General features: G+C 38.5%; 1 protein-coding gene across 1 annotated transcript in view; it reads right to left on the bottom strand.

The window, feature by feature from the left end:
- KRR1 (KRR1 small subunit processome component homolog) overlaps positions 1-13281 on the bottom strand; it is a 22442-nt gene extending 9161 nt beyond the window's left edge. Inside the window, exons 1-9 of the mRNA XM_026500004.4 lie at positions 13102-13281; positions 10213-10385; positions 8244-8378; positions 7941-8066; positions 7767-7850; positions 6623-6679; positions 4883-5053; positions 2201-2278; positions 2003-2096 (exon numbers count right to left, since the gene is read on the bottom strand). Of these exons, the coding sequence (XP_026355789.1) occupies positions 2003-2096; positions 2201-2278; positions 4883-5053; positions 6623-6679; positions 7767-7850; positions 7941-8066; positions 8244-8378; positions 10213-10385; positions 13102-13186 (1003 nt within the window). The 5' untranslated portion in view covers positions 13187-13281. The remainder of the gene's footprint in view (positions 1-2002; positions 2097-2200; positions 2279-4882; positions 5054-6622; positions 6680-7766; positions 7851-7940; positions 8067-8243; positions 8379-10212; positions 10386-13101) is intronic.

Raw genomic sequence — 13281 nt, 5'->3', positions numbered from 1 at the left:
TGCAGAGTACTCATTAATATGTCAATTTTCCATTCTGCACATTAAAATAACTTAAAATTACATTTCATGAAGAATATTAACAAGTAGCCCTTCTAGCTTCCATAATTTTAATTAAGTAATCATTAAGCTTTAGATCAAAATCTACTTCATCTAATACCACACATGAAAATTTAAAAACAGGGACACATGGGTAGCTCAGTTGATTAGATGTCTGCCTTCAGCTTGGGTCATGATCCCAGGGTCCTGGTACTGAGACCCGCATCAGGCTCTCCGCTCAGTAGGGAGTCTGCCTCTCCCTCTGCCCCTCCCCTGTTCATGCTCTCTCTCTCAAATGAATAAAATCTTTAAAAAAAAAAAAAAAAAAAAAAGAAAATTTAAAAATAAAGTTTTCCAAATATTAGTTGAATGAATGACTAGTAGTACTTTATTTAGCAAGGTTTTGGTAATAAAGATAATGCTCTGAGTATATGGACATCTCCTAACAGAACCCAACCATGGAATCAATGCCAAAAGCTTGAACAACAAAGAGAAAGAAGGAGAAAAAAATGTAGGTTTTTCTCACCATTTAAAGAGCAGTATTCAGAGCATAGGAGAATCACAAGATAAAACATCATCAGACAAACTTCCCAGCAACTTGAATAGAAATGTAAAGCCTTCACTATCATGAAATAGCTACATTTTTAATCATTATAAACGGAGATTAAAGTGGCTACTAAGGGGCGCCTGGGTGGCACAGCGGTTAAGCGTCTGCCTTCGGCTCAGGGCGTGATCCCGGCGTTCTGGGATCGAGCCCCACATCAGGCTCCTCCGCTGGGAGCCTGCTTCTTCCTCTCCCACTCCCCCTGCTTGTGTTCCCTCTCTCACTGGCTGTCTCTATCTCTGTTGAATAAATAAATAAAATCTTTAAAAAAAAATAAAAAAATAAAAAATAAAATGGCTACTAAATGGCCTTGAAAGTAAAACTCACAGGCTGAGCAAACTGGAAATTATACTGCTTATGACATTTTTAATTTTTACATAACCAATGATCTACATAGAAAAATACAGTATTTTTAGAGCTGTTAACACTGAGTAATTAATATAGGATATTAAAATAGTAATGTTATGTCTGGTTTTGACCAACAAGTCAGGTACAATGATGCCAGTGATGACTTCCCTCCCTCACTGTGTCACTGGCTACTCTGGAAAATTACTTCGGGAAGAGTTCTGTTACTGGTGGGAAAGAAAATGCAGAAAAGGAAAGGGTGGATCAAATGAGGCTAGGAATAGGAAAGACAAGACACAAAACTTTTCTCTGTCTTTTTTTCATCTTAGAGCACGCAAGGAGGGAGGGGCAGAAGGAGAGAGAAAATACTCTAGTGGACTCCCCGCTGAGCACAAAGCCTGACGTGGGGGTTGTTCCCAGAACCCTGAGATCATGGCCTGAGCCAAAACTAAGAGCCGGCCGCTTAACCAGCTGAGCCAACTAGGTGCCCCACGTAGACTGTCTTTTTAATAGCTCCTAAGATCTTCTTGTTATTTTGATGGTGTCCTTTAGCCCAAGGTGATCAGAAATCCATCATAACAATATAGGAATTAAACTTTAAGCCACAGATCACATAAGTGAAGAGAAGAAAAGCATAACCTCTGATAAGCTCTGAGAGGCATGATAACACAACTCGGGGATCTCACTGCTTTAGTTACTTTTAAATCTACAGAAGATTCACTGCTCTAGTTTATAGCTTTCACAACAAAGAGTTCTTCTCCAGCACAATCAGAGGTCAGGAGAAGGCTGTCAATCTAGGACACTCTTAAATAGGCATTAGCTGCTAATAAATTACGTAACACCTCCCGGGGTCTCATCCCTAGGATTAGTGAGTAATGAAATGTCAACAGAATTGATGAAAGATATAGTTATGTCTTTAGTTAACACTCAAAGAGATTCAGACAAATTCCCTTATGGGTTTACCTCTCAGCAAACAGACTTTAACATCAAACCAATAATTGGAAAACAAGCATTTACCTTCCTTTGGTTTCACAACTGGTTTTTCTTTAGGTGGAATAAAAGCTTTGTTTCTTTCCTCTTGTCTCTTACTAAGAGCTTCTGCTTGTTTAGCCTGCATTATTAATAAGAAATACGTTAATAATACAATTTATTGTTAGGTAGGAATTCAAGTTTCTATGAACTGTGCTATCGATGTTGTGAGCTAGGCAGTCTTACCTTTATGGCTTCCATTTTCTGTCGCTTCTTTTGACTTGCTTTCAGAAAATATTCACCACTGGCCAATTCTTTATCAATCTGTTGAAATCAGTATTTACAATTACATCAGAAATAAGGTAAATGAGAAGTCATTCCCTAAGAAAGGCACAATGTCCTTGAGGTAAAGACACTGAGGTCAAAACTCTATGACCGATTCATAAAGGCACTGACATTAAAAGGAGACGGGCTCTAAGCTGAAGGGAATACAAGCAAAAAGCACGGAGGTAGGAAAGAAGGTGATACGTTCATGAAACGCATAGCAGGCGGTTTTAGATGGGACAGGGGGTCAATGATGCAGGAAGGTGTGAGGAAACTGGAAAGAGAATCTGGGGTAAGCCTGAAGAAACCTGAATGCCAGGTGAAGAGTGTGGGCTATGATTTAGAAATGACTGCAGGTTTCTGAGAGAAATAAAGAGACCAAAGCAGCATTTAAAAGGTACAGAAGAGGGGTGCCTGGGTGGCTCAATTAAGTGACTGCCTTCGGCTCGGGTCATGATCCCAGGGTCCTGGGATGGAGTCACACATCGGGCTCCCTGCTCCGCTGGGAGCCTGCTTCTTCCTCCCCCTTGCCCCTCCCCCTGCTCATGCTCTATCTCTGTCTCTCTCTCTCTTTCAAATAATAAATCTTTAAAGAAAATAAGATAAAAGGTACAGAAGAAAGAAGAGATAAACGCTTGCAATAAAGTAGTGGCATGCAAAATGAAAAGCAAGAATTGTTAGGATTTGGTGACTAATTCAATACTAATCAGAGAAAGCACTAGCTTATTCATTCAATATATAATTGACTTATCTCACACACAGCATTATTATATCTAAGGTAATGTTTTAAACTCTTAATATTAAGTTACTAAGCTCTCTACAATTACTGATCATTTAATCCTCATTAATAATCCTTTGAAAAAGATGTTTTATTATCTCCATTTTATGTACAGGGAAACTGAGGCATGGATGGGTTAAATAAATTGCCAGTCATGAAGCAAGTAAGTGGCCGAATAAATCAACTGACACATCACTGTTTTAAGAAGCTTAATCATAGGGAAGAAAGATAAGACAATTACTAACTACAGGACAGGGCCAGAAGAAGTATAGCAGGTGTTACGGAATGACGGTTGCGTAAATAAGATCACTCTACTTTCCCCCAACAAACAGTCCCTTTGTTTGCTTCCTTTTACAGAAGAGACCTCATTAACCAACACTTCCGTTGTTTTATCACCATGATCATTATTTCTTTTTCCTCTCTGACCTTTCGTCAAACCCCTGAAATTCAAACTCCAAAAAAGGGCTGTGGAGAAGACAAGACAGTGCATCTGTTTACATGCTTAGAACAAAGCACTATTAGAAAGGAAAGACTTTCAGACACAACCAAGGGAGGGAATCATGAAGTAAGATCCCTCAGGAGAAAGGCAAAGATAGAACTCAAAGAACAGGTTAAAGAAAGGACTGGTTCAGATGGAAAAAGAAAAAATTATAGGTGAGAGAAAAGGAAGTTGAAGGAATTCTCACTTTATGGTCTTAAATATTTCTGTAAAATAAAATGCAATGTCATCTGCCAGGAGTGAGAGGGTGCTTCAAGAATTAAGAGGACGGGGTGCCTGAGTGGCTGAGTGGGTTAAGCATCTGCCTTCCACTCAGGTCATGATCCCAGGACCCTAGGATCGAGCCCCACATTGGGATCCCGGCTGAGCAGGGAGTTTCTCCCTCTCCCTGCAGCTCCCCCTGCTTTTGTGCTCTCCGTCAAATAAATACAATCTTAAAAAAAAGAGAGAGAGAGGGGCGCCTGGGTGGCATAGCGGTTAAGCGTCTGCCTTCGGCTCAGGGCGTGATCCTGGCATTATGGGATCGAGCCCCACGTCAGGCTCCTCCGCTGGGAGCCTGCTTCTTCCTCTCCCACTCCCCCTGCTTCTGTTCCCTCTCTCGCTGGCTGTCTCTATCTCTGTCAAATAAATAAATAAAATCTTTAAAAAAAAAAAAAAGAGAGAGAGAGAGAGAATTTAGAGGACACACAGAATTACCAAACAATAGTAGGAAACGTGAAATTATAGTGGATTTAGTCCAAAGATAAGACTTTCTCCAGCTATGCTGAGAAGCCACATTATGGGAAAGAAGTCAAATTTTAGGACTGATCAAGTTTTAGAGTTTTGCTGACAGGTATGAAAACAAGGAAAAGGCAGCATACAAGAAACAGAGATGGACAAGAGAGAAAAGGAAATTCGGGGGGAAAAAACGAAGCCAGAAAACAGGTAATAAAATGAGAAGCATTCATAACTTAAAAGAAGAATGGATGTGAGAATTTACGATTTCAAAACTGGAGCGGTCATATAGCACATGGTTACAGGAAAGATGCTAAAGCAGAGTGAGAGCATGAAGGGTTAAACTGTTATTATTATTTGTAATCCGTGGAACAGGTATTGTGGCTACAGGGGCACAAGTGACAGCAACCACCTAGACAGTTTACACTCCTACTGTGAAGCCCCCACTCTCCACGGGCAGGCACTTAGCTCAAAATAAGCCTATTTACATTTAACTTTAGTTTCTCATACCTGTACACACACACAGTCTACCTAAATTACTCTCCACACTTCTGATGAAATAGATTAAAATGGTTTCCCCCTCCAGTAAAGAAATTCAGCATTTAATACTGACCTGACTTTCTGGCTGTGGTGGTGGGAAAGGTGTATACTCTTTCTTGACAGTTTTTTTCTTTGGTTCCTTACGTTTATTCACATTCTTGTGCTTGAATTGCGGCAAAAATCTTTCCCAACTTTGTGATCTTAACTCAGAATCTTTTGCCAACTCTCGTTTAATCATTAAGGTCTTTAGTCATGGAGATACATGAACAAAGTAAGAATTTTTAATTTTATAATTCATACATTTGTCAAACTAAGATATTATAAATATTGTTCCTATAAATAATGCAATTAAAAAGAGTAGTTCCTGGGGCGCCTGGCTCAGTCAGTCAGTTAAGTGCCTGCCTTCAGTTCAGGTCATGATCCCAGGGTTCTGAGATCGAGCCCTGCATTGGGCTCCCTGCTCAGCGGGAAGCCTGCTTCTCCCTCTGCCTGAAGCTCCCCCTGCTTGTTCTCCCTCTCTGTCAAATAAATAAATAAAATCTTTAAAACAAAAACAAAAGCAAAAAAAAAACAAAAAAAAAAAACAAGTAGTTCTTAATCTCCTCAGTAGGAGCAAAACAATTCCATAAAAAAAAGTAATCTCAAACCAAGCATCGGAAAACCATTAGAAATTTAGATTAAATGCAGAACTGTTAGGTGCCTGGGTGGCTCAGTCAGTTAAGTGTCTGCCTTCGGCTCAGATCATGATCCGAGGACCCTGGGATCGAGCCCCCAGTTGGGCTCCCTACTCAGCAGGGAGCCTGCTTCTCCCCCTGCTCACCCATGCGTGTGCGTGTGCAATATCTCTCTCTCAAAAAAAAAATTAAAAAAAAAAAGAAATGCAGAAATGTTCAAATAAATTGAGATGAGAACTGAGATGAGACATTCAGCTTTTCAACCATTAGTTCATTAAAACCTTTAAAATTCAATGTCATAGGAACAGGAGAGTTCTTAATTAGCAATGTTCCCTGAAAGCAGGAAGTTTTTGGCAGTACTTTAATTATCACAGGGAAAGAAAACAGTAAACTTTCTCTTGATCAGATAAACACACACTTCCCCCGCTCCATCTGAGGTCTGCACACATTGGAGCATCAAAGGACGCAGAGCAGCCATCAGATACAAGACGAGCTCTATCTTTAATGTCCCACGGCAAGTCAAAGTCATTCTTCTACCCCAGTCTAAGAGTGACTCCATAACTTCATCAAATTTAAGGGCACTGCTTAACAAATACCCCTCACAAAATAGCTCATTACAGCATGGTTACATTTCAAAGTGTAATCATGCATGCTGTGCACAAAGGGATGTAACAGATCTCTCTCAAAGAGTTTATAATTTGAGCATTAAATTAAAAAAAAAAAGTTTCAATACAATCTGAAATAGTCCAGACTCTGTTTAATAGAAAAAGGCAGAATTTTGAAAGATCACATCTTTAAATATAAGTAATAGGCCCATCATCCAAGAAAACTCAATTGTTATCATCTATGACCAACTCTATGAAGCTTATTTCCTTTGTATTAGAACTATGTCATACATTACAGGATCCCGCTTCAACAGTTATCAGACTGCACACCACAGAGACCTAAGTCTTCACGGATGTAACTACAGGACTCAGGCGGAGTTGAGTGGGCTGAATGCTACTTCTAATTGACCCTAAATACTTCTGCTTTATCTGTTTTGTGCATTAGGCTTCCGTAAAAGATTTAATTTCAAGAAAGGTTTCTGTAGCTAAAAGAAGTCTGACAACCACTGTTATAGTAATATATAATTAACTCACTTTAATGTTATAAATTGGATGAATATTCTTCATAGTATCTAGAACTACTTTTCGAACCTGAAATTTGCAAAGAAAAATGAATTAGTCACTTACAAAGACTTTAATGAACTAAGTGGAAGGGGATTAATATATGAACCAGGCAATGACTACCAAATTGACCTTCAACTGCTGAGCGACTTTTAGATCTTTCCTAATAGTCAACCTCTCTTGGGCACAATGAAGTTTCTCAACTTTACTGCTAAAACATAACATACAGAACCAATACAAAATTTTGGAACTGTGGAAATTAGAGAGAAGGCAGCTACATTTAGAGTGAGAAAATACGTGTTCAATAATGGGAATGCCACATCATAAGGGAAAGTCACTTAATTGTTCTGTTCTAGCTTTCTCATTTGTAGTATGGAAATAAAGCTACCTTAAGGCTCTGCTGTGAAAATTAAGTAAGATAATATATTTAGACTCTACAAAACTTTAGGGTATTCGATATATTTAAGTTATTATTGCCACATGAGAAAAGGGCACATAACTTACGAGAAAGCAGTCCAACAAAACTGCTATTATAGGTCCCGGAAAGGGAACAAGACCTCACAGCCAGATGCAGACAACCAAAGCAATTAACAGAAACTGTAACTGCTCCACAGATTTTCTCACAACATTAAATTTGACAGTTAAAAAAGTTCATCAGTACATTAAATAAACATTCCACTAAAATTCAGACCAAAAAAATATATTTTAAAGGAAAGAAGTTTTCAGAATCTGACCTCTACTGGTTTATATAGGTTACTGCAAACAATAATAATCACCATTTAATTCTCTAATCACTTGAGCATATGTAATCACACATTTTCCACATGTGTTACAGACTAAAATCTTTAATAGCCGTTTAAAATTTGTAGGGGAAACAAGGATGATGTGCAGACCTTCTAATTTGGAAATGGATACCTCTTTAGTTGCCAAAGGTTGGCCATAATATGTTAGGCCCTCAAATAACATGAAGCACAAAGTATTTACCAAGGAGAAATCAAACAAAGCACATTCTAAAAAAAATAGCAATTGTAAAACAGTATATTATTCAATGAACTATTATAACCAAATTACTTTGTTCTCTGCTGAAAATTAACGGAAGATAGTAAAGAGTTCTCACCTCTTTTAAGCCACTAAAAGGTCCAATGACTGAAACTGTGTTTCCCTGAACCATAATGTAACAGTTTGTTAAGAGTTCCAAAGCCTACATCAAAAGAACAATAAGTTGAAATTCAGTACACTGAAAAACTAATGACAGAAGAAGACACTTAAGTTTTCCGCTAATAAAAAGTACCTTCAATGTAGATCCTTTGGGACCAATGAGACGTTGTCTTCTTTTTACAAATCTTTCTTTATTTCTTACTAACGACCCTATTTTAATGATGTCACATGCAACATCATCCTGAAGAATTCGTACTGCCTTTTGGAAAAATGAAGAAAATATTCCATCAATATTCTTTACAAATTCATTTATTTTCAAGGCCCAGGCTAGTGAAATCGAAGCAGAAAAATGAAAACGGTAAGAGGGAGGGATGCAGTGTTATGTTATCTCTAACGTTGATGCAAATAAAGCAAGTTTTTGTAATTCTGAATTTACCTGCTCAAATGAAACACTCCTTGCTAAAAGTTTTATCAGGTCTCTGGCCCTAATGATGACATATGGATCAAAAGTCTTCTTTGTCGTACACACAGTCATACTGCCCTCGATCAGGTCCAGGGTTGCATTGATGTGCTGCAAAAAGGAAAGAGCAAATACACAACTGTCTAAAAATCAATGCAATTTTAGGTAATTGTAGAGCCTATCCTAATCAGACTACTAATTACTGTAAATTAAGCTCTAATTCTATCAACTCCCTCCCTGAAGAAGCTAAGTAGTTCATATAAATAATGAACACCTGATTACTTTCATATTTCAAAGACTGTAAGAAACACAGGCAACTGAAACCATTTATACTTACTTTAGAATACTTTGTTATTTATTGGAATAAAGATTACTTTTAGTGTAAAAAATATATATCAATGCAAATGAGGCCATACTTAAGACCTAGGGTAAAAATATAAAGCTACTATATAGCTCCCCTATCCTGGACCCAGCTCTGATTTGCCATGTGCTCCTTAGGGTGAGAATGGACTTAACCTTTCAAACTTTTTCTAATTGGTTTGTATTAGCTAAATACAAAATAAAAACAAATTCTCACAGGTTCAAAAAGAAGCAATAACTGAAAAATTATGCGTTAACTCTTAATAGGAAGAACCAGATTTCAACAAAGCAAAATGTCATTTTGACTGAGAGCATACTCTGAGAAATATTTCAATGTAATGAGTGATGAACAATTCAACATAAGGTTGGGTCTCTATGAGTTTATAAGAGTCCAATCTCAGATACAGACAGGTAAAACAGCTTGCAGTTTGCTGAACCACCCTAATACCTAGCGGGCACAAACAACTCCGGAGCAGTCACACAGCTGAGAAATACATTTTATATCACTACCTAGTGTGTGCACATGTGCCCACACACACACACACACACACACACATAAATGAACCAGAAGTTTCATAAGATGAAACTTATCCTTACCATATGCGATACATTATTTTTTCTTTTTACTTATTACTTTTTGGGTACATTCTTTTTTTTAAAGGCTCATTATATTCACTAAATGGACTTCTTGCTCCACTAACAAGTTTCAATCCACAGTTTGAAAAACAAAAACAAATATACTGCTCTAGGGAAACAGCAGCAGCAACATATACAGGGGAAAGTTGGCCACATCCCAATCTTCCACTTAAAATGAAAATTAAGAAATCACCCAGGAACATGCCTCAACTCAAACTATACAGAAACATGGCAATATCACAGTATAGAATAGGCATCCTGAAACCCTGAGTTCACAGGTGAGTTTCAGAAGTCCATGAGATCCCTAAAATTTTAAAGGCATGTGAATTTTTCAAAGTAATCTATTACTCACAAAATTAAAAACAAGTGGAATATAAGAATAAAGCTTCAGGCGCCTGTGTGGCTCAGTGGGTTAAGTGTCTGCCTTTGGCTCAGGTCATGATCCCAGGGTCCTGTATCAAGCCCCTTATCTGGCTGCCTGCTCAGTGGGGAGCCGGCTTCTCCCTCTCCCTCTTGCAGCTCCCCCTGCCTGTGCTCTCTTGATCTGTCAAATAAATAAACAAAATCTTTAAAAAAAGAACAAAGCTTATATCTAGGCTGTTTAAAATACCAAGGGAACCAGGGGCGTCTGACTCTTGATTTCAGCTCAGGTCATGACCTCAGGGTTGTGAGATCAAGTGCCATGTAGGGCTCCAAGTTCAGCACAGAGTCGGCTTGGGATTAACTCCCTCCCTCTTCCTCTGCACCTCCCCCCAATCACACATGTGCACAGGCACTCTCTCTAAAGATTTTTCTTTAAAAAGAAAAGGAAACAAACATAAAACAAAGGAACCAAATTAACCAGTTATGCTAGCACCTTTAAAAAAAAAAAAATCCATCAGTGTACATACTTATTTAAAAGTAAAAGCGTAAGAGCAAAATCTCAAAGAAATATTTAAAATGTGCATACATGTTCATTCAAGGCTTTCTGTACCAATGGCCAGCACTCTTTCAAGTAAGCCTCCCTGTATTTTGGGAACAAAGTTGCAAAACTGCTCTCTTCCAAGAGTCCTCTGGGATTGTCCTCTTTGGAAAAAGCCGGTTCCTTCCAACCATCAGGAACAGTGAGGAGTTCTGATTCATCTAAAGAGGGGAAGAAACTTATACATAAGATTTTACCCTTCTTCTGGACACTTTTTTGAACACTTATATGCATACATTTACATGCTTCCCAATACTCTCTCCTTGTAGTTCCTGCTCCCATGCGCTTTAGATTACTGAACAAAGAACATGCCCCTGTCATTATTATCAACACACTAGTAAAATTGACTGTATATACTTCAGCCTCCTAAGACGAAGTTCCTTAAGGGCAGGGATCCTCCTTGGATCCATAGTAATTAGCATATGCCTGACAGACAGTGGGGTACTCCAGAAACTTCTACTGCACTACATTATTAGAGTTAAAGATCCAAATACCACTTTGTTTACATGACTATTTTCAATATAACCTTTTAGACTTTCCTGAATTGCAGCCTGTGTGTGTATATATATGCATATAGATATTTGTGTTTTTGAGTGTGCACACACACACAAAGCTTAAAAACTGATAATCTGGTGTATACTTTCAGTTACTAATCACTGGTATAGGGTTTTAGACTTTCCAAAGAGTTTTCATATGCCTTATTTCTGTATACACTTTCATGACAGCTGTGAAAGGTAGTAGGAAGAACCAGCATTATTTTCCCCATTTTATAAAAGACGTTCAGTCCAAAAAGATTAGTGACTTGTTGAAGGGGACACAAAGGTGATTCAGTCTAGGTCTCCCTTCAATAAAACGAAATGTCTCCTAAGGCCATAAATGATCTCCCACATCATTTATTAAAACTCCTGGTCCTGGATTTTAGGATTCTCTTAAATCTAACAGCTATGCTTTAATTCAGTACTCCTCAAAGGTATGACCCACAGGCCTGCAGGAGTTAGTCAGAAATGCAATTCTTGGGCTCCAACTCAGACCTACCAAATCTGAATCTTCGGGATGAGCCCCGAGAATCTGTGTTTTTATAATCTCATCAGGAGATCTTATGTACACTAAGTCTGAGAAAAAGGCCTTTGTAGTTCATGTTATCCACCACAGGTAAACTTGCTTATCTTTCTTAGACTCACGTCTACTCTGTTATTTCTGGTTCAAATCACAGAGAATTAGCTAGTCTTCATACATCACTTACTTCCCAATATTCTTTAAAAAAAACAAACCAAAAATCTCCAATTGTACAACTGTGATTACTTAAAATGTATATTTTACCAAGTCTATATCCAATTTAAACATTTCAATAGCTACAAAAATAAATAAATAAAAAGTAAAAACCTAGCAAAAGAAATACAGGAGTTTCACAATAGAGGAAGTCCAAATAGCCCCCAAAACATGTGAAAAGATGTGCAACCCCATTAGTAATAAGGAGTACAAATTAAAACCCCAACAAGACACCATTTCATACTTATAAAATGACAGAAATTCAAAATGCAGATAATATCACGTACTAGTGTGGATGCAGAGCAATGAGAATTCTCATCCACTGCTAGTGGGAGTGTTAACTGACACAACCCTTGTGGTAGAGATTTAGCATTACCTGCACATACCCCAACTTTCATGGATTCCAATTCCATGGACATAATCTGGAGAAAACTCTTGAACATGCAAGCCAGGAGATACACAAAGATGTTTATAGGAGCACTGCTTATAACAGCAAACAACAGGAACAATCCAAATGTCCACCAACAGTAGAATGAAAATATAAATGGATATTCATAGAAGGAAGTCTCATCAATATCAAATTAAAAGAATAAACTACAGCTACATGTATCTCCTTGGCTCAATAAGAAAAAGTTTAGCCTAAGAAGCCAGAAGAATGTCTACAGCCTTCTTGCATTCATATAAAAGTAAAAAACTGACAAAATCAAACCACTTTGTGCATAGGTGGTAAAATTATGCAGAGAACAGAAGATCAAAACGATTCAGGGTGGTTACCTCATGTCCTGTAAAGGAAAAGAATACGATCTGATGTACTCCGAGGGTGGTAATGCTTTTTCTGCCTACTGGTATTGAGTGCTTCCTTCTCACGTGTTGGGTTTATTCTTCAAGCTGTACATAGACTCTACTCTGCTAAGTTACATAATTAAAAATAACAGAACTCCTTTAATACCACCCTAATGCCTACAGAATGAGAGTTCAAGGTTTTTAACACTTCCAGTAAGACTGGTTGCTCGGGTCTTGGGCTACTTCTCTAGCCTCTCTTCCTGTCATTCATTCTGAAGAAAATGTATAAAACCAGACTACAAAGGAAGACAGCAATTTAAAAGTAGGGCAGTCTAAAATTAGAATATGAGTCGTGTCGTTCGTTTGACGAACAGGAATAATGATAAAATGCCCCAAAATTCACTAACGGACAAAGTAGCGTTAAGAACACGCCGGATACCTCCTTCTCCGTATCTATCTCACTCCTTTATTATAAGCGTTCACTCAATATACATAACGACCTCCTATTCCTACCCCATTCCATCCTTCATTTTGTCAACGACTTCCAGCCACCGCCCCAAGTGTAAAGTCCAGCGACGCCCTCTACAATCAAACTCTGCAACATCTTTACTTTGAAAGGCCTCTAGCAAAAGCAGGAACACGTGGCTGGCACCACACCTGCCAGTCGGTCCCGCAGGCCTGGCCATCATCCCCAATCCTCAACACTGATAGGTACTCAACTTCACACAACAGACTAAGGCAACGCTATACGCCCCCAGCCAGCGAAAGAAAACAATCGTTAACTCAGTATCGAAATATCAGGTTTCAGTTCTTGCTCAACCTTACCTCGGTTCTCGGGCTTCGGCTTCTTGCTACGAAATTCACTTTTCCCGTCGGCAGTGCCGGGCCCGTTTGAGGAGGACGACGCCATCTTCAAATTGCTTCCGGTGTTACCGGAAGTGGAACTGTTCTTAAATCCTACCGGATTTTAGTCCTGAAAATGCCTACTTAAAATGAGTTCCGTAG

The sequence above is a fragment of the Ursus arctos genome, unplaced genomic scaffold (assembly GCF_023065955.2).
Source record: "Ursus arctos isolate Adak ecotype North America unplaced genomic scaffold, UrsArc2.0 scaffold_21, whole genome shotgun sequence".
Lineage (NCBI taxonomy): Eukaryota > Metazoa > Chordata > Mammalia > Carnivora > Ursidae > Ursus > Ursus arctos.
This window is presented reverse-complemented; position numbering and strand designations above follow the sequence as displayed.